This window comes from Ceratotherium simum, chromosome 17 (assembly GCF_057802395.1).
Source record: "Ceratotherium simum simum isolate JZ-2026a chromosome 17, ASM5780239v1, whole genome shotgun sequence".
NCBI lineage: Eukaryota > Metazoa > Chordata > Mammalia > Perissodactyla > Rhinocerotidae > Ceratotherium > Ceratotherium simum.
The window spans coordinates 18,574,827-18,597,034 of record NC_141916.1 but is presented as its reverse complement, the minus strand read 5'-3'; the positions used below and the strand labels follow the sequence as shown (position 1 = coordinate 18,597,034).

General features: G+C 35.9%; 1 protein-coding gene across 5 annotated transcripts in view; it reads left to right on the top strand.

Annotated features, from left to right (window-relative positions):
* Positions 1 to 21,889, top strand: part of LARP4 (La ribonucleoprotein 4) — a 63,882-nt gene extending 41,993 nt beyond the window's left edge. For 4 of the 5 annotated variants that reach the window (XM_004429012.3, XM_004429010.3, XM_087442416.1 and 1 more), the window contains 8 exons: positions 1,068 to 1,280; positions 1,799 to 1,902; positions 6,602 to 6,814; positions 7,478 to 7,526; positions 10,071 to 10,232; positions 15,360 to 15,484; positions 15,600 to 15,768; positions 17,419 to 21,889. In XM_004429012.3, the coding sequence (XP_004429069.2) occupies positions 1,068 to 1,280; positions 1,799 to 1,902; positions 6,602 to 6,814; positions 7,478 to 7,526; positions 10,071 to 10,232; positions 15,360 to 15,484; positions 15,600 to 15,768; positions 17,419 to 17,757 (1,374 nt within the window). In that variant the 3' untranslated portion in view covers positions 17,758 to 21,889. Of the gene's footprint in view, positions 1 to 1,067; positions 1,281 to 1,798; positions 1,903 to 6,601; positions 6,819 to 7,477; positions 7,527 to 10,070; positions 10,233 to 15,359; positions 15,485 to 15,599; positions 15,769 to 17,418 lie in introns of those variants that run through there. The other variant, XM_004429013.2, reaches the window with a different exon arrangement.
* The last annotated feature ends 319 nt before the right edge of the window (positions 21,890 to 22,208 follow it).

The following is a 22,208-nucleotide window of genomic DNA, read 5'->3' as shown; positions in this document are numbered from 1 at the left end:
AAATGAATTAAGAAATTTTTTTTGCCATACTTTGCCTTGTGTATGTTCCTAAGGAACGTTCATAGCAGTTCATTTCATTATGATTCAAAGTCACTTAGGATTTCTCTGTGTTATATTACTAATTGGATGCACATTTAGGTTCATTTTGCTTTTATATTATACAAATTGATTTTTTAAAGTTTTATTTTCACTATATGCTTGGTTTAAAAGTAAAATATCTAAAATACAGTATATTAAATACATATGTGTGTATACAAGTATATCTTCATATCCCCATCTGACTTAGCTAAGCAATAGCTGACTCTTCTCCTTGCCTTGTCTTTTTTTTTTTTTTTTTTTGACAATAGTATATTTTGGAAATCACTCCATAATAGTATTTAGAGCAATTCCTCAGTTCTTTTTACATCTGCATGATACTCAATTATGTGGATGTACCATGATGTATTCAACCATTGATAGACTATTGAAAGTGAGAATATGGTAAATGCATATGTGATTTTGGAAGATATTGCTAAATTTCCCTTTATAAGCGTTGTGCCATTTTGCATGCCCATCATCAATGTATCAGAGTGTACTGTTTTGCCACCGCCTTATCAATAGAGTACGTTGTCAAAACTTTGGACTTTTGCCAATCCTGTAAGTGAGAAATGTTAATTCAGTTTTAATTACATTTCTCTAAAGAGCAAGGTTTAGCATCTTTTCAAATGTTTAAAAGCCATTTGCCTTTTTTTTCTGTGAACTGCGTTCATTTCTCAAACACATTTTTATATAGGATTATTGGGCTTTTTCATCTCTGTTTTTAGAATTTATATACTAGGAATAATAGCTCTCTTGTCTGTGATAAATTGCAGTTAGTTTTATTATTTTGACTTTTGTGGTTTTACCTCACTCATTGTGGTATTTGCTATGCAGAAGTTTTTTAAATTAATTAAAGCTATTTCAATCATTTCTTTTTCTTTTGCTCTACTGATTCTGTGATCAGTAATATGTATTAAAAATGTGAATTAAATATATTTGTGAAAATATGCACTTAGTCCTTTGTTATAACATATTCCTCTTGCTTTTAGGCAAGGATAAAAGCCATCAATACGTTTTTTGCTAAGAATGGTTATCGATTAATGGATTCTAGTATGTATAGTCAGCCCATTCAAACTCAAGCACAGTATGCCTCACCAGTCTTTATGCAGCCTGTATATAATCCTCACCAACAGTACTCGGTCTATAGTATTGTGCCTCAGTCTTGGCCTCCAAATCCTGCACCTTACTTTGAAACACCGCTGGTAAGTGAGATCCTTACAGAATAATAAAATTTTTCCCTCAAGCTGACATTTGAAGACGTCAGCTAGAGTAGGAGTTCATTTTTTGTTTTGCGTTGATATTGGTTACTTTCTGGCTTTTAGGTAGTGATAAGGCTATCTAACCCCCCCATACCAAATATATGCATATGACTAAGGGTGGAGCTATTGGTTCCTATGATTTTATTCTCTAGATTTTGCTGAGTGAATTAAAATAAGAGCCTGGATAAATTCTAAATGATTTAAAATGCTTTTAGTTTGTGAAAAAGTTGGTGAAACTTTTTCAGAGAGAAATGTTCTTTGTGAAGTAATGAACTAGTTATTCTTTGTTCTGTAAATCAAGTGATACTTGAAGTATTGCAAAAGTGAATAAAATGCTTAAAATTATTTTTGGCTCGTAAAAGAAATTGATGGTAGATTAGTTCATGAGAAGTTTCTTATGACCTTCATACCAGATTTTACCTTACAATTAATCATTTTTAAACATTAAAATTTTCTTTTAGGCTCCCTTTCCCAATGGTAGTTTTGTCAATGGCTTTACTTCACCAGGATCTTATAAAACAAATACTGCTGCTGTGAATATGGGTCGACCATTCCAAAAAAGTCGGTAAGATAAAAATCATAGCTGGAATTTATTGTAAACAATTCCCCATAGTTCTTAAAAGAGTTACTGTGTTAGTAGCAATGCTTATTTGCAGACTCAATAAAAAGGCTAGTTTTTTGGTTTTGTTTCTTTTTTTCAGAAAGTGTGTGAATGCTTTAATCTGGAATTCCTAAACACACTTTGACCTGAGAGTTGATAATGGGTATAAGAAGAAGGTGGGACTGAGATTGTACACAATACGTACTGATTTTTTTTTAATAATAAAATAGAAAAAGTATTGTATGGTAACAGCGTAAAATCTGGTGTCTTAATGCCATTCAGTGTGTTAAATAGGTAACAGTTTGGAGCATGAGAGTTTTTTTGAGGATAGAAATATTAACTGATTTGAGTAATAAATGCTGGGAATATGAGTTATTTAAGATTTTTAAGAATTAACTTTTGAAATGGTTTTCATGAACTATAGTGTACAACAGACAATAGCTAACATTTATTGAGCATTTAATGTCTAAAGCTCTGTTTTAAGGGCTTTATATGTTTTATCACAGTTAATTTTCATAACCCTGTAAGATAGATGCAGTTGTTATATCTATTTAAAGATGAGGAAATTAAGATATAAAAGGTTAAATGCCATGTCTACAAGCATGTAGCTAGTAGCTGGCCGAGCCAAGATTTGAGCCCAGACAGTTTCACCTCAATGCCTACACTTAAAACACAATGTTCTGAATAAATTATTGAGAACTCTGGAAACCATTTGCTATCATAGAAAATATTGATATGTCTCTTAAGTATTTTCTTTACATAAATGTCAACTAATAGTCTCAGTAATTTCGTATATATATTATGGCTTTTGACTAAAAGGGCTCATATAGTGCTTTAGATTTATTTAATAGTTTCACATTTATTATTTCTTGTTTGCTTATTTTGTGAGCCTCCTGGGTTGTTTTTTGTTTTTTGTTTTTAATTATTTCTTTGCAGTGATTTTCTCTTGCCAGATCTTGTTCTCCCAGTTGATTCTTTCTGGCAAGGAGACCACATGCCATCTGTTTTTCCAAGATGACGTCTAGGAACTTAATTCTTTTTTGTAAGCTTTTCCTGAAACATGCTTCAGTGGAGAAAGAAGCCTCAGAGTGTTAAAAAAAGTATGGATTCTGGAAGCATTCATATGTACCACCCTTTAATAGTCTCAATTTTTGTACTCACTTTGACGCAGTTGGTTAAAGTGTTTGAAGATCATTTTTTAAATGTTAGGAAAATTTTACAATATATACACATTCTTGTTGCTTTATGAAGTTTGATATGAGATCTCTTCATATTGTAAGAATGAAGGATTCTTTATAAACAAAAGATTATTTGTGCTCTTGTAAATGACTCTGAGTTTGGTAATAGAGTAACAATTAACTGCCAAATTCAAGTATTGCTAGAACATATGAGTAGAAGTACAGTGAACCTTAATACACACATTGTCTTCTAACCGCCATCCTGTTGTTCAAAAAGGTTATTTAATTTCCGTGAGCATGTAGGGACATGATGTTTAAATCTGGAAAGAACTTGTTACGATGTAGTTTTAACTCATTTTACAGGTAAAGTGAAAACTGAAGAGGAGGAATATCTTGCTAGGGTTACATGGCTAGTTATTATCAGCAGACCTGAGATTAGAACATTTCCTTTTCCTCTACCATAGCTGGTAAAGTTTTTTCTTAAAAATAATTCAATTAGAGCAAATGACAGTTTACAGCTTTCCATATGAAGAGATACAGGTTTCTCATGATTAGGAATAGTACCTTTGTGAAAATATGTGTCTGTTGATTTCACATTTCTTTGAAGGTATGAATTTTGCTTTAAACAGTTAAGTGGAATAGACATCTTTGTTATAAGGTAAACTAAAAGCAATTTTTAATGAATAACTAAATGTACTGGTGTTAGCAGATGCTTGACTTAAAAATACATGAAATGAGTTATGGTATTCTTTTATTGTTACTTGTTTTTGTCTGCTGTGCTTTCTTGGTGAAATTCCAATAAGAAAGCCAAGAATGACGATCAAATCTTCCTTTCTTATAAGGAGATATACCTATGATTTTGAAGATACAGGGCAGGTTTAGTGTAATTTTGCTTGTTATTCAAAACCACTTGTGTACATTTCTGTTCTGTATATTTGACCAATACAGGTGGTTGTTAACTTTGTTACAGAAATAATACGTGAATACGTTCTTATAAAAATGTAAGTATTATAGATGAAACTAAAGAGCTTTTTGACCACCAATTCAAATCCTTGTTTCCTTCTTGCTTCTAAGAAGTGACTGCTGCCAGACCTTTATTTTTATTTATTTTATTAGTCAAGGAGAAGGTAACTTTTAGAGAGCTCTTTTGCGGTTTAGTATGTTAGCCTTGTAACAGCCCGGTGATGATCACTAGACCTGCTTGGAGAGAATAGGACTAACTTTCAGAAGTCTGGGCATTTTCTATCTTTCATACTTTGTCTTTCTGTCACTTTACTTCTTTCTTTCTGTCTTTTTTCACTTACTTCTTTCATCATTCTTTTTTTTCTTTTGCCTGGACTGAGATTGTTAAGTCCCTCTCAGTGAAGGGTAAGATTATGAGATCTGAGGGCTGTTTAAACCTAATAACTTGTCTGTTAGGTGTACTGAAATGTTATGAAAAAATTCGGGTGAATGGTAGTTTCTGAACAGATACATAAACAGCGTATCTATCGCATGAGGTCATTTTCAGGTGTGATGGATAACATAAATATTTTGAAAATTGTTTCGTGTCAGTTGACATACTGTAATTTTCATTGCTGTTAAGTCTATTTTGTGACATAATTATCTGGAAAAGTATCATCTTATATGAACTCAGCCCAATATTATAGTCTTATTTTTATCTTTAAAAGTTTTAATAATAGTAACCTAATTTTTTATGTTCTATAAAGAGTAAAGTAGGATAGCTGGAGATGCTGTTGGAATTAATGTTTAATTGTTGGGCTTATAATTATTATGAGGTTTTAAATCCCTACTCAGAGAACCAGGAATTGGCAATGTGTTATTAATATTATAAATTTATAAACATAAAAATAGACTGTAAGAAATGGAGTATATAAACTGTAAACAAAAGGCTATTTATGAATTTCTTCCTTCCTTGTTGAATCTACTATAGAAGCAAGATCCTCAGTTGCCTGGGCTTACTTCAAATGTTTTCACTATTGATTAAACTGCTTCCTCTATCCTTTACTTTACCCAAGCTTCATCTGCTTACAAATTTTCAGAGTTGGGTGCTTATACCCATCATCCAAAATAAAAGCTACTTTTGGTAGAAGTAGTTTTCTATTTTGTTTTTACCAGATTTTGTACCTTATTTCATAAAGCCATGCCAGGCTCTTAGTTGCATTATGTTTTCCTAGTTTTTTGTCCACATATGGGTCTTTGAACAACTAATTTCATTTGGTGAGGGATGCTTAGTAAGAAGCTGAGATTTTAATATATTCCACTGTTTCTCACTCTTTTTTTTCATTGTCGCTTTCCTAAAGAGCCTTTTTAGACTTTTTCCCCCATGGAAATTTAATATTAGAGATTATTTTCTCTATCTATTTACATAATGTGTGTATATCTGTGCTTTATACATCAAATGACTAAGATTAAGATTCCACCACCAGCCCCCTAAGAACTAATTTTTATTCCCTTTGAGGGTGATGTTGCCCCATTGAAAATGCATGGCGTAGCCTCATTAATAAGCTTAAAGCCTGGCTGATTTAGATGTGTCAAGATTGCAGCTGGTGTTAAAGAAATTAGCTAAAATCCTAGTTATAGTCTGTGTATGGTAGTAGAAGTAGCTTTATCTTGAAGAACTTTGGATCTTCCCCCAAATCTCTCCATTTTTTTTTTTTTTTTTTTTTTGCTGGGAAAGATTCACTCACGGCAACATCTGTTGCCAGTCTTCCTCTTTTTTTTTTTCCACCCCAAAGCCCCAGTACATAGTTATATATTATATTTGTAAGGCCTTTCTAGTTCTTCTGTGTGTGAGCCGCCACCACCACCACGTGGCTACTGACGGATAAGTGGTATGGTTCTGCACCTGGGAACTAAACCTAGGCCACCGAGGGGGAGCGCACCAAACTTGAACCACTAGGCCATCAGGGCTGGCTTTCCAAACAACTTTTTTTAATGTAAAATTCTTTGCCTTTTAGGGGCCAGCCCCGTGGCTTAGTGGTTAAGTGTGCGCGCTCCACTACTGGCGGCCCGGGTTCGGATCCCAGGCACTGACGCACTGCTTGTGCGGCCATGCTGAGGCCGCGTCCCACGTACAGCAACTGGAAGGATGTGCAACTGTGACATACAACTGTCTACTGGGGCTTTGGGGAGAAAAAGGGGGCAAACAAAAAAAAGGAGGAGGATTGGCAATAGATGTTAGCTCAGGGCCGGTCTTCCTCAGCAAAAAGAGGAGGATTGGCATGGATGTTAGCTCAGGGCTGATCTTCCTCACAAAAAAAAAAAAAAATTCTCTGCCTTTTAAAAATAATACATCTGCAACATGAAAAGGTTTACATTTTAACAACGTGGCACTTTCATGTTTAACTTAATTTATGGAAAATCAGAATACAGCAGAAGGCAGTTTTTAACTTGGCCTATTAAGAGTTTCTGCCATTAAGGGGAAAGGTTTTCTGTCTGTCTTGATTTATCCTTTCATGTAAATGATCTTATATTTCTTATAGCGTGAAGCCTCATTTTAGGTCATCAAGTGGTTCTGAACACTCAACAGAGGGCTCTGTGTCATTGGGGGATGGACCATTAAACAGATCTGGTTCAAGGAACTTTCCAACTGAACGGCATAACCCTACAGTAACAGGGCATCAGGAGCAAAGCTACCTTCCAAAAGAGACTCCCACTTTGCAGATGGAACAGAATGGGGACTATGGTAGGGGCAGGTAAGGAAATACGGTAATAAGTATCAGAAAAAAAAAAAGGTATATGAAAATTCTTTGGTCATAATGTGAATATTTGAAGACCATGATCTAGTGATTTTTTTGTTTTGTTTTGACTTAATTACTGGTGTATGGTTATGCTAAATAAATACATTGTTCACATAATATGAATTAATAGTTTTTCATAATAGTTGAGAAATTTAGAGTGTCCGTATAGAATATAGCTCTGAGTCAGAGGTTTATAAAAGTTATTCTGAAGGTCTTTATAGTTCACTGAGGAAAGAATAGCTTAGAAAGATAAGATCCCATCTGCATTATAGTTTTAGTCTCCTACAACTTCTAAACTATGGGAATGGGGTTATATATTGCCTGCCTTGCCTAAACAAAACAAAAAAACTGAGCCGTAATATGCTTCTGGTGTGGAGGGAGTGCTACGAATAAAAATGGGCCCCACTTACTTAGTGGTGGTGGTAGTAGTAGGTGAAGTTTTTGGTAGATTAGCTCAGGATCCCTTCAGAAGAACATGTATTTATCTTTTAATAGTAGTAGAGATTTAGAAGGTATAGATACTCAAAATAGAAGTTCACCCATCTTTGATAGAATGTATATATTTGAAGAAACTTATGAGTTGTCCCTCCCACTGCCCCCTTTTCTTGTCGTTAAAAGGAGAACTCTTTTCAGAGGTCGAAGACGACGAGATGACGACAGGATCCCAGTAAGTATTTTTTTAACCTTTGATTACATCTGTTCAATTTTTTTTTTCTTTTGTGATTTACTGTGGTGTTGACTTGTGGTCTGTCTTTCCTTTCCAGGTTTTTGTTTTGTTTCTTAGAGTAGTTGGCAAAGATAAATAGAGCCTGTGCTTGACCCCAAAATACCCACCACTACTACCACCACCCACCCTTAAAACACACATATAGTTAGAGATTTGACCTGTCTTGCTCACTTTTTTAAAAAATTACTTGAATGCCTACTATAGTCACATGGTTTAAAAATAAAAATATGAAAATATTCCCTGAAAAATTTAACTATTAATGGACTCTTAAGTAGTTTCAATCTTTCAACCTTACAAACAGTGCTATTCCAAACAGTGCAATGATAACCTCATACAACCATCATTTCCTTTGTGTGCAATAATATCTGAAGAACAATCCTTAGAAGTGGAATTTCTGGGTCACAATTCAGTAAGTTGTTGCCAGATAGCTTTCTCTTAGGGGTTGTGCTGATTTCCACTCCAACAAACAGTAAACAAAAGTTCCTTTATCCGTAGCCTTACAGAGTATATGAGTTTTTTGCTGATCTGATAGGGTGTATCATTCACTTTTAAAGCTCTGTTGGATGGTTTTGGAAATTGTTATACTATTTAGTAATTACTATGTGGGGGCAATTTTCTACCTACTGCTAGTTCTGATATCTACTAATCTTATAAAACAGCTTATAAATGAAAAAAAATTTTATAGTTCTAGACATGTTCTTATTTGCATCTTAACTTAGCCTCAGATTATTCATATTTCTGTTTTTTTTAGTTTGTTCATGGTGAATTTTTGCCATTTCTTAACTGGAGGCAAAAGGAGTTGAGGAACAAAAATGGTATAGGAAGACAAGGAGGTCTTAAGAAAATCCTGCCTAGAATTTACAGATAGATCATAAATATGTAATGTAATGCTTATTTTACATGTATAAGTAGAATAGATAGTATACTAGATAATGTACGTATAATATACATATAAGTATACATATATCATATGTATAAGTAGTGAAAAGATACGCATTTTCAAAGAATAAAACGTATTGCATTATAACACAAAGAATAGTCCTTAGGGCAAACTGTGAACTTTTTAAAACAGTGTTGTTGTTTCACTTATAGCTTTCTATACTACGGGCAGCCATGAGACTTTAGGCAACAACTTTTTAAGGGTGCCATTGCCATAGTCCACGTGAATCCTCAAATGGCCCTGAACAATTGAGGAGAGAAGAGATTAGGTTTGAGGTCTGTTTAATATGTTGAAAATTTCTGGATTGAGGACTGGTGCTTGGGGTGAAGAAAAAGGAGACAGGCATGCTCTCCAGCAGGAAGGGCAGGGTGGAGGTACCATTGTGCAGGAGGGAGAGCTTAGCTAGAGATAAAATTTAGGATTTGTAAGCTTACACATAGTAATTGAAATCATAAGAGTAGATGAGATCTTGTAGGGGACTCTCAGTAGAGTGAGTCATAAGAAAAAGGCCAAGAATGGAACCTTGGGGAACATGGTAGCTTTGGGCTAAAAAATGAGATTATTCATTATGTTATTTGAAGTATCCAAGCGAAATCTGAGTGGAGATGGCTGATAGGCAAATGGATGTCTGGGTTTCAGGTAAAGGTCCGGGCTGAAAATATTTCAGGTGTACAGCTCAGTGATTTTTGGTAAATTTTCAGAGTTGTGCAGCCAAAAAGTCACCAAAAAGTGAAAAAGATTGTTTTAAATGTTGTTTGCATATACGTAGTGGTTGAAGCCATGGATAGTGGATATCACACAGGAAGAGTATGGAAAGTGAGAAGAGTAGTAACCATATAGAAATCAAAAACCATCAAAAGTGAGCAGGGAGAGAAGAGCACACGTGATTGTCAGATCTGTGAATCAAGAGAAAGAGGTAATCACAGAAGCTAAGGGAGGAATGAGCTCCCAAAGGAAGGAAGGTTTACTATGCCAAATACTGTAGTGAGGTCCTGGAAAAAAAAGAGTCTCTCAGATTTTGCATTGGGGAAGATATCAGTGACTTGTAAAAGCAATTTTAGTGATGTGATGAGTACAAAGGTGAGGAAGTAGAGGAGGTAAAACAAGTGAGAGGCTTGTCAGGATATAGATGGTAGTAGGTGGAAGGGAATGATGAGATTTTCAAGGAAGGGTCTTGAGTTCACTCTTGAAACTATATGGAAGGAGAAAAGATGATGACAAATTTAGGTAAGGTAGGGTTTTTTGTTTTTGTTTTGGAAGGGGGTATAGCAAATTTAGAAAGCAAAGAATGGTGGAGTTTGCTTAGAAGGCTTAAGGAGTGTGGCAAAGCTTGCAAAAGAAACTGGAGAGGGAGCTGACTAACGTAAGTAAGATTGATCAAGAGTAATGAGAGCTCAGCTGACATGAAAAGCCAGGAATTTATAGGGGAACAATTCTGTGCGTTAGGATGGAGTTTTGTTTGTTTCTTGCAGCTTGCAGCTTCTGTGGTACAGATTAGAGAATGAGATAGGCATGTGACCTGTTTTATGATTTGTGTCTTTTAGAGACCCCATCCTTCAACAGCTGAAGCAAAGGCTCCAACACCAAAGTTTGACTTATTAGCCTCAAATTTTCCTCCTTTACCTGGAAGTTCATCAAGAACGCCAGGTGAACCCTTTTTGGAGAGTAGGATGTCTGATGTTGTTAAAGGTGTCTACAAAGAAAAGGTAAACACTGAAGCATCCAGTCTTTTCCCTTATGGGACCATATTTAGCCTTTGTTTTCAGGGTTATTATTTAAAATTTTATTTGCACTTCATATGTGTTTCTATCATAGTTGTTGTTCATGGATTTTTCAGTATACTTTGACTATTGTAAAAAGATTTATGATAAAGCTACACAAGATCAGTAAAATATTTCTTTGCTTTTGCATGTCTTTGTATCAGTCAACTTGGCTTAGTAGAACTGAATAATGGAAGCTGAATGGAAAGCGTCATTTCCACTCAAGTGCCTATGATTAACCAAAGATGTAAATGAATGCTAAGCTAGTGTAGTGAACTCAGTCTTTCAGATAATGGAGAGTTGATGTCAAAAGGTTGGGATACCCCATCCTACAATTTTTTTTTTTTTAAGATTTTTTAAATTTATTTTTCCCCCCCAAAGCCCCAGTAGATAGTCGTATGTCATAGCTGCACATCCTTCTAGTTGCTGTATGTGGGACGCGGCCTCAGCATGGCCGGAGAAGCGGTGCATCGGTGCGCGCCCGGATCCGAACCTGGGCCGCCAGCAGCGGAGCGCGCGCACTTAACCGCTAAGCCACAGGGCCGGCCCTTTTTTTTTTGTGTGTGTGTGTGTGTGTGTGTGTGAGGGAGATCAGCCCTGAGCTAACATCCATGCTAATCCTCCTCTTTTTGCTGAGGAAGACCGGCCCTGAGCTAACATCTATTGCCAATCCTCCTCCTTTTTTTTTTTCTTCCACAAAGCCCCAGTAGATAGTTGTATGTCATAGTTGCACATCCTTCTAGTTGCTGTATGTGGGACGCGGCCTCAGCGTGGCTGGAGAAGTGGTGTGTCGGTGCGCGCCCGGGATCCAAACCCGGGCCACCAGTAGTGGAGCGTGCGCACTTAACCGCCAAGCCATGGGGCCGGCCCCCCATCCTACAGTATTTTTGACTGTAGACCTTGGTACGCTAAATCCTCATGCCCCACAAATTTTTCTCATTTTCTGCCTTTTTTTTCCCAATTCAATTTTTATTTTTATTTTAATAGTACGTGTACATAGTATATCTAGGCTTATATTGAAAAATAGTAGTCCCCTGCAACCACTTTCAGCTCTAGCTTTTTCTCCTGACATTTATCCCTATATTTCTAATTTTTCTTTTTTCCCCCCAAAGCCCCAGTAGATAGTTGTACGTCATAGTTGCACATCCTTCTAGTTGCTGTATGTGGGATGCGGCCTCAGCATGGCCGGAGAAGCGGTGCATCGGTGTGTGCCCAGGATCCGAACCTGGGCCGCCAGCAGTGGAGCGTGCACACTTAACCGCTAAGCCACGGGGCCAGCCCATATCCCTATATTTCTAATTAACATGGTTATACTGCTGTTTCTTGACTTTTCAATTTTAGATGTTGTCTAGTGATTTTCCATTCTAGAAGCTAAGGATTTAGCTCTCTTAAACCAACATACTTTTCTCATCCTCCCAGTATATTGTACTTCATCATATCTAGGATACCATCAATTATAAGATGCCCCATTATTTTAGTGTCACTAAGAAAGTAAAAAGCATTGCCGGTTAGACTAGGACATGCTATCATTTGTAAGTCACATTTCAGTATTACATATTTTTTTCATAACTGAGCCTCATAGTATACTATTTTTATTTCTCCTTTCTTATACTCTCAGTGGCCTGCTGCACAGCTGTTTTCCTAGGACTTCCCTTCACCGTCATCCTGGGAATTGTCCTTACTTTCCTTTGTTGGATCTCCTTTTTTTCTTACTCTTGTTTTACTTTCCCATATTATGGTGGGTCACGTCTTTACTGAGCTTCCTGCGTAAGTGGTTTTTAGTATAAATTTATTGAGATCTTGCATTCTGAAAATGTTTTTTTGTTCTCACACTTGGATCAATAGCTCTGTAGAATTCTCTATTAGAAATCATTTTATCTTGAAATTTTGAGGGTATTTCACTGTCTTCCCTTGTTTAAAAAATTTATTTAATAAATATTGTAGTTATTGCATCAATTCTAAGACTTTTTCCACATTTTTCCACCTTTGAAAATCAGGCTGTCTTGTAATTAAAACTGTTGCAGGGGCCCCACCAGTGGTGTAGTGGTTAAGTTCACATGCTCTACTTCAGTGGCCCAGGGTTCACGAGTTTGGGTCCCGGGGTTGGACCTACATACTGCTTGTCAGGCCATGCTGTGGCAGTGTCCCACATACGAAATAGAGGAGGGTTGGCACAGGTGTTAGCTCAGGGTCAGTCTTCCTCACCAAAAACAAAGTAAAAGCTGTTGTATTTGTGACAATGTTTTTTCTTAGTTGTACGTAAAATAATGGTGTGTTTCACAATTGGTGGCTTCTCAGATTTGGAGAAGTGTGATACACACATACATTTTTAAAGAATGATAATAAAGTGTACTTCCCTTTGTTATCTCAACCCACACTGTGGGCTGTAAACATCACCAGTATCCTAGCAGTGCCATGTGTCTCCCCTCCCTATTTACAGTTCTTCCTGTTATTCCCATTTCTCCCCCTCAGAGATGAACAGTATCTTGACTTTGCAATAATAATTTTCTTGCTTTTCTTTCTAGTTTTACCATTCTGGGTTGGGAAACTTTTTCTGTAGAGGGCTGGATAGTAAATATTTTAGGCTTTGTGAGCCATATGCTGTTGCATATTCTTTGTTTTTAAACCCTTCAAAAACTTACAAACCATTCTTCGCTCCTAGGCCATACCAGCATGAGTCACAGGCTGGATTTGGCCAGCGGGCCTTGATTTGCCAACCCCTAACCTAGAAAATATATTGTTGAGTGTGCCTGTTTTTGAACACTACGTAAATGGAATTGTACAATATGTGTTCTTCTGTTACTTCTTTTGGTCTATATTGTTTGAAAGTTATCACTGTTGATACAGATGACTGGTTCAGTTCACACTGTTGTATAATATTCTGTTGTAAGAATATAACATTTATTCATTCATTCATTCACTCTACTGTTGATGGACATTTTAGCTGTTTTTTTTGTCTGTTTGCCATTATAAACAATACTGCTATGAATGTTCAAACCTTGTGTTCGTGTGAGCAAGAACATTTCTAGGGTATATACATATTGGAATTGCTGAGTGATAGAGTGTGCTCTTTTAAAATTTAATTACTATTGAGGTTAAGTATCTTTTCATGTTTATTGGCCATTTCAGTTTCTTTTTTTTTTTTTTTGGTGAGGAATGTTAGCCCTGAGCTAACATCTGTGCCAGTCTTCCTCTATTTTGTATGTGGGTTGCTGCCCCAGCATGGCTAATGAGTGGCGTATGTCTGTGCCCGGGAACCAAACCTGTGAACCTGGGCTGCCGAAGCATAGCTGCCGAACTTAACCACTATGCCATGGGGCCGGCCTGAGTTTCTTCTTTTGAGTCTTTCAGGTGTTTGGCACATTTTTTCTATTGAGTTATCTCTTACAGATTCGTGGAATTTTTTAATATATTCTGGATACTAATCCTTTGTCAGTTATATATATTACTAATAATGATTTGTTTTCAGTTTATTGTTCATGGGTGAAAACAAGTTCTTAATTTTAATATGGTCATATTTATCAGTCTTCCCTTTATAAGTTTGTTTTTTTAATATGTTACTTAGGAAATGATCTAGCTTCCAGAGATTCTTTTCAGAAACCTATGGTTGTGATTCATGATCCTCCTGTGACCTGTTTTTTTCCTCCCTGGAGGCTTTCAGGATTTTTTATTCATCCTCTGTGAAATTTCCTGATGATGTGTCTTGCTGTGGCTCTTTTTTTATTCATTGCCGTGGATGCTTGGTGGGCCCTTTCAATCTGGAAATTCATGTCCTTCCATGATGGAAAATTTTCCTATGTTATTTCTTTGATAAATTCTTCCCCTCTTGGGGCTGGCCCAGTGGCGTAGTGGTTAAGTTTGCGTGCTCCACTTTGGCGGCCCAGGGTTTGCAGGTTCAAATCCCGTGCATGGACTGATGCACTGCTCGTCAAGCCATGCTGTGGCAGCGTCCCACATACAAAATAGAGGAAGATGGGCACAGATGTTAGCTCAGGGCCAATCTTCCTCACAAAGAAAAAAAAAAATCTTCACCTCTTTTCTCCTCTTTCAACTCTTAATTTGATACTAGACCTTGTAGGTTGAACCTCTAATTTTCTTGTTTTGGCTTTCCTAATTTTTATATTTGTACTTATCTATATTTTCTACCAAGTCTTGCTGAATATTACCTTTTAAATCTATTGAAATTTTTATTTCTTTAATCGATTTTAATTTCTAAGGCTCTTATTTTTCTTTTTTTAATTTTGGTAAAATACATATAACATAAAATTTACCATCTTAACCATTGTTAAGTGTGTACCGTTTAATAGTGTTAAGTACATTCACATTGTTGTGCAACCATGCAACACTAAAATGCTATACCCGTTAAATAGCAACTCCCATTCCCACTTTCCTCAGCCCCTGGCAATTACCATTCTACCCTGTCTCTATGAATTTGTCTACTCTAGGTACCTCATATAAGTGGAATCATACAATATTTGTCTTTTTGTGAATGACTTATGTCACTTAACATGATGTCCTCAAGGTTCATCTATTGTTGTAGCATGTGTCGGTACTTCATTCGTTTCATTGCACCATAATATTTCATTGTATGGATACAGACCACATTTTGTTTATCCATTCACCAGATGAAGAACATTTAGGTTGTTCCCACTTTTTGGCTATTATGAATAATAATGCTACTGTACACATTTATGTATAAGTTTTTGTGTAGACATGTGTTTTCACTTGGGTATATACCAAGAGTGTATTTGCTAGGTCATATGGTAACTATGTTCAACTTTTTGAGGAACTGCCAGACTATTTTCCAAAGTGGCTGCACCATTTTACATTGCCACCTTCAATGTATGCGAGTTCCAATATCTCCAATATCATGACTAATGTTTGTTATTGTCTGTCTGATTGATTATAGCCTTCCTAGTGAGTGTGAAGTGGTTTTTCATTGTGGTTTTGATTTGTATTACTCTACTGACTAGTGATGTTGAGCATCTTTTCATGTGCTTATTGGCCATTTGTGTATCTTCTTTGGAGAAGTGTCTTTATAAGTACGATTTTGAAATATGTTCTTACTTTAAGGATAATGAAGAGTTGGGATTTAGTTGCCAAGTGCCTACAGAGGATGAACAGACAGACTGTACCTCTGTGCAGCAGCTCAGTATGAGTACCAGTCCTCCATGTGCAGCTGAGCTTCCAGCATTAAGGTACAAGTTTCAATATAGAAGATCTTCTGCATTAAGATTACTTTTTCTTCTGATCATTTTCTCAGTTGTTTCTGTGTGCCATACTAAAGCTAATGTCAAGCTCTTTTTTCTTTAGCATAACTCAGCAAGAAAAGGATCTAATAGAGGATTCCACTGTTCAGAAGGATGTTCCCAACCAGACAGCTATACCACTTTCTTCTCCAAGTACTGCAAAGCCATCGAGGACAAATACTGCTTCACCATGCAATAGTAACGTAAATGCAGCTGCAGCTGTGGCACTACAGGTAACTTAAGAGACTTAGTTTATATGAGAAAAATATATAATAGGTTAAATAATGAGAAATTATTTTTTTTACATAACTCTTTGCTAGAGCAGAGTCATTTGGAAATAGACTGAAAAGAAGCTAAAGGAGTTGAAAGTCACTCTGAAGAAATGGGAAACTTGAGCAATGTTGAGGGAGTGAAGAAGTTACTATTCATTCTATTTCTTCTGATTGCTTTTTGTCTGATCATATGGTTAAGTGAACTTTCTTATCCATGTTATGATGAATGTGTCATTTTGGGGTAGTGTAAAGAGGCCTTGAGCCTCTTGAAATCTTTGTGTGTGTGTGTGTGTGTGAAGAAGATTAGCCCTGAGCTAACATCTGTGCCCATCTTCCTCTATTTTATGTGGGACACCTGCCACAGCTTGGCGTGATAAGCAGTGTGTAGGTCCGTACCCGGGATCCAAACTTGCAAATGCCAGGCCGCTGAACCAGAGCGCATGAACCCAACCATTACGCCACCAGGCCAGCCGCTTGAAGTCTTTTTGTATGATACTTAATGAGTCTGTGAAACTCATGAGAGCCAATCCCATTTTTATTCAATTTCTAGAATCATTTTTATAATTAAGAAAATACAGAAAAGCAGGGGAGGCCTGGCCCCGTGGCTTAGCGGTTAAGTGCACGCGCTTCGCTACTGGCAGCCTGGGTTCGGATCCCGGGCGCGCTCCGACGCACCGCTTGTCAGGCCATGCTGAGGCCACATCCCCCATACAGCAACTAGAAGGATGTGCAACTGTGACATACAACTATCTGCTGGGGCTTTGGGGAGAAAAAGGAGGAGGATTGGCAATAGATGTTAGCTCAGGGCCGGTCTTCCTCAGCAAAAAGAGGAGGATTGGCATGGATGTTAGCTCAGGGCTGATCTTCCTCACCAAAAAAAAAGAAAGAAAAGCAGGGGAAAAAACCCAAAATTTACCTATAATTCTTTCATTCATAGTAGCATTTTTGTACAGCTCTTCTTTTTTTTAGGTTAAGAACCTTTTATCTTGTCCTTTAATAATAATAGTAATAGAATAGCAGCTACTAATTATTGAATGCCTGCTGTATGCTAGGACCAGTGCTGAAGACTTTTTACGTGCTTTATCCCATTCTCACAAGACTCCTATTGTCCTGCTTTTTCAGATGAGGTAATTAAGACTTTTAATTAGTCTTATATTAATATGTTATTGCTTTCCAACTGCTCTGCTGAGATTCTTGTGGAATCCCTCTCAAGGTTCTTTGTAGCCAGGGAAGAGAATAGAACCATTTTGTTTCATCATATGGATGTACCATTATTAATTAAATCTGTCTTTCCTTGTTAGACATTTAGGTTGTTTCTAGTTTTTTCATCACTGTAAACAATGCTGACATGAACATCCTTCAAATAAATTCTTCAAGTGAAATTATTGTATCATACATAAATTGCTAAGGCCTTTTATTTTTTTCAACAAATGTATTTATTTTAAAGATTGTACCAATATACTTTAATAGCAGTGTATATGAGATTGCCTGTTGTCCTTTCCTAGAAGATAACTTACTAATTTACTTGTGGTTAACACTATCCTTTTTGTATTTTATTATTTAGAGAATGTGTACCATAATTTTTTTTGGTTTCCCCTCTTCACTTCAAAGGAACCCCGAAAGCTAAGTTATGCTGAAGTGTGCCAGAAGCCCCCTAAAGAGCCGTCTCCAGTTCTTGTGCAGCCGTTACGAGAACATCGCTCCAATGTAGTATCTCCCACCAAAAATGAAGAGAATGGAACTCCTGAGAAGTCCATCGAGAAACCACATGAGAAGCCAGAAGCAAGGGCTAGTAAGGATTATTCTGGCTACCGAGGCAATACCATTCCCAGGGGAGCAGCTGGAAAAATCAGGGAACAGAGACGCCAATTTGGCCACAGGGCTATACCTCAGGGAGTGACTCGACGTAATGGCAAAGAGCAACATGTGCCACCCAGATCACCAAAGTAAAAAAAAAACTATTCACAAACTTCTCTCTTCCCATTAAACTTGAGCCGTGGCTATACTGAACTGTTTTGGAGGGGAGGGGGTAGCCAGGAAGGAAACAGGAGAAAGTACGTCCTTAAATCATTATGGATTTTGGAGTGGTGAGCAGTAGAATCCCAAAATTCATCTCTAAAGTGATTTTAAAATGCTAGAGGATTCCAATCAGTATAAATATATATATATATATGTATACATATATAAAAATATAATTTTTCTATTTTTGTTTTTGATTTTAATTTGCAGAGATCTTCTGCCTGGAATCAATTTTGAGGGTTCAGATTTAGCTTGGGGCAAAAACATATTATACATGCTTCAGTATAGGGGATGAGGGAGTGAGAGAAAATATTTTTTGAAGAAGCGTTTCTGTAAAATTAGAAATTACTTTTTTTAATCTATTTAAAGTTTGGCTTGGAGAATGCCATCTCTGCCTATATGGCCTTGTGTTACAGATCAGTGGCTGGGTGCCTGTCATAGTGTGTGTGTGTGCAAGAGTGAGTGAAGCCAGATCTCTTGTCATGTTAGGGAATGATTTGAAAACTGAATGTAATACTTGAGTAGATTTTTTTTCCAGTTTGAAATTTAGTCTGTCTTTCTGACCTTACTAATATTTCATTCAACAAGCAGTTAAACTCTGATTGTACTTGGAGATGTGACTACCAATCAGTTTGATACTCAAGGAAAGAATAGGGGTTATTCAAAAAATTGGAAATTTGTCTTAGATCTGAGTGGATAGATCAAATGGATTCAAGAGATTTAAAGTACCCTGTGATTTTTTCTCCCTCCTAAAATAGGAAACAGTTTTTTCTTTGTTTGTTACTCTCTGTTCTTTGACTACCCACCCCCAAAAGCAAAATAACCAACCACCTACAGAATTGTATGTTTCTAACTGCCTTGACCAGTCTAGTCAAATCCTATAACTGTTCTAAATTTCTGAGTAGAACGTTGAAGTATTTTACTCATCTCTTCAGGTCTTGAGAACTTTAGGTCCTAGAATGGTAGGGCAGACCGACTCTACAGTAATTTATTTGTGTTGGTGTTAAAAATGAAACATTGTAACTGACTCTTAAAGTGTCACATAGTGTAGAAGTAAAAAAAAATTTTTTTAAGGCTTAATTTGGGGGCAACTTTTTTCTGTTTACAGTGTATTTATCACCTTCCTTCCCTTTCTCAAAAAAGAAAATACAGTTTGGAATTCACAGAAACAGAACTAGCAAGTCACAAGATTTTTGAGTTAAGGTGAGAAAGATAGTTGAAGAAAATTAATACATAATTTCTCAGTGAATAAAGTTGTAGCTCTCATATTAAATAGGCAAGTTTACATGCTGGTGTTTAGAAAATGGCTAAAAATATTAAAAACCATGTTGCATTAATCTGTTTTAAGTCATACCATTTTCAGAGTTCTATGTAAGGTAAGGTTTTGTTTTCTTTTTAGGGATAGTTTGTAATAGTAATAACTGTCCCTTATGTTAGTGAATTACATATGTACAAATTGAAACTGTAAATTGTGAACACTGGAAAGCACCATTGTGACATAGAGTAAACATCTTAGTAATATATAAAGTGAATGTAAATGGAGGTTAAAATTACATTACTGTGAAACTCATCTTCCAACTCTAAGTTAAGCTTTGGAGAATTTGTATTAGTAGGTAACTGTTCAGAGCTTTGAAAACACTGCACATTTCTGTACAAGCCAGAATTACCATTTCTTTGTAACTTATTATTCAGCTTGGCAATTGTTTTTGATTTGGTGGATTGATAACATAGTATAGTATATTTAAGCAGTTTGAAACTATTCATTTCTATACACTATTTTTTAAAATCATCTACTAGATGAAACATACAATAAAACTACCTGTGCTGAAATTTGGGGGAAGCTTTAGGTCCTTTAAAAAAAAAGTATTAATAATCATTGACTACATCTATGATGTGCTTATTTTGGTTTACTTAGATAATGCTGCAGTTGGTGGAAATGATAAACATTTAAAGTGTTAACACTCTGTGAATGCATTGGATTTAAGAGAATAAACATTTTATAAAAATCACTTGGTAAGGATTATAAACTTAATTATTGCACTTACAATGAAACATTAGTTTTTTTACAATGTGTCACACAAGTTGGCTGGTATTACTTGTATGCTTGTGTGACTTACTTTTAGTCCACCCAACTTCTAAAAATTAAATATTCTAATTGAAACACAAGAAAAGAGTCTTCTTTTTGAAGAAAGCAAATGTGTTGTTGCCTTTTCCCAACCTGTTATTGAAAGTAGAAATTTAATTTAAAGGTATGACCATTTTTTGATTTCTTATAGAATATAGTTTTAAATTTAATTTGCCTCATTAAAGCTAATAGTTCCCATTTTGATGGGATGTATAGGAAGAATAAATGTGTGTGTGTGTATATATATATATAATATATATATTCACAGTATGTATTTAGCATTTATTTTATTACAGCAGATTTAAGGTTTGTATCTAAATGATGCCTATGGGTTGTGTAAAACCATTGGCTTTTTTTTTTCCCAACATTACTCTGTAACTGATGAGGTTTGGGCGTTCATTGTAGTTCGACTATTTATTTGGTTCTTTAAAAGGAGGTATTTAAATGTCAAATTTTTCTCTTCATCCTTATGACTTAACACTTCCTTGGGTTGTTGGAGGCTAAAAGTAGATACAAATGATGTTGAGTGTATGGTACAGTGATCTTCTGCCATAGTTCTTACTGCATGAAGAGAACAAGAGTCACACAAGTTCCACACCTTGCATTTCATAGAGAAGGTGTATAGAGATATTGTAAAACCTGTCTCCATTTTCTGTCTTGATACTTAAGGTTTTCATGATATCTAGGGCCTGTCTCTAATCTGAGTAACTTCATTTTTGCAAATACAGACACTGGCATTCGAAAGAGTGATCCATCCAAATTTTTTCAGCTGGATTTTGGAAGAAGAAAAGATCTTTCAGTGATATGGGTTTATTGTTATTGTTGTCATCTTATGTGCTCAGTTTGCATGTGATCAAATGACATGCAGATTTTTAATTTATTTTTGGTTCCTAAAATTAAGGTAGCTTGAATATTGTTTCACATTCCTTTTTCTTTTTAAATAACCAGGTTTGCTGTGCAAAAGGTTTAATGATGGAGTGTTAGTGTCTGCTGGAGCAGAACGTAGTATTTAAAGGTTACTGAACGCTTTCTCTAGTTTTATTAGTTATGGCCTTAATATTTAGTCTTTTGGCTTAAATGTCCACTGGTTTTACTCTGACAAGTTGAACAGCACTGGGGTTAAGTCTGATATTTGTGTTGGCCATGTATATTAACCATATTTTTAAAGTACCCATTTTGTTTGTTTTTACAGAAAAGATAAAATGCAAGAGGGCAATATATTCCTTTTGAGGGTTTTTTATAAATTCTTTACAATATATGATGGGTTTTTTCCTAATTTTTTATATTTCCTTAAAATTTGGTGGCCATTAATTTAATTTTAGGCTTTTTGGTATATGCTAATTTAGCTAGTCTGGGCTTCCAAGGAGATACTAGACATTTAAGTTTTCATTACTGAATGAAGACCTTTTAAAAAGTTGAAAGAGAATTTGTTTTCAAGTTGAGTAGATTTTCTTTCAAAATTCACCTGTTTATTAAATATCTTAAAAGTTTATTTTTAAAAGCTGAGAACTTTTTATGAGTTGTTGACTTGATGGTTCCTAAAAGTACAACAGATATCAACATGCTGTGTATAAAATAAAATGGTTTTATTTTCATTTTGCAGCACAAAACACTGATTAGTATATATATATAGAAATGTCCACATCAACATTGATTTTTTTTTTTTTTGCCTAATTCAAGTGTCCCTTGAGTATGACATCTCTGAAATCTTCCAGGTTGGGGGGTCAGAACCAGTTATCTGGCTTCTGTTTTGTCCATTGCTTAGGTTTGTTCCTGTCGTCAAACTGTCCCCCCCTAAAATGGTGTGACACATGCTCATGCATATTATGTTAAGATGAGTACATCGTTGTATTTGTATCTTTGTTTTCAACATTGCCAAGGTGCTATGGGAAATTAAAGTAACACAAAATTAGAATAAAATAAAATTATTAAAAAGCAGGACTGGTTTCCTTTTCTCCGGGTGGTTTATGTCTAATGACTACTTGCATTCACTTTTTGATAATTTTATATGTTGCCCACTCTCTAGTTTCATCACTATTCTGGTCTAAGCTGTTGTTTTGTTTTGTTTTGGGGAGGAGATGTGGAATGTGATATTTCCTCTGTAAAGTGAGGGCTGAGAGCTGCAAGATTCAGCTTCATGATTCCAGGGTTTTCTTAAATTCTTTTAGTGTCAGAAGCAGTTACTAAAGGAAAAAAAAATCATAGCGCAATGTGCAGCTCTAAGGATGGAGCAGATTATGGCCTGACTTGAGTATGT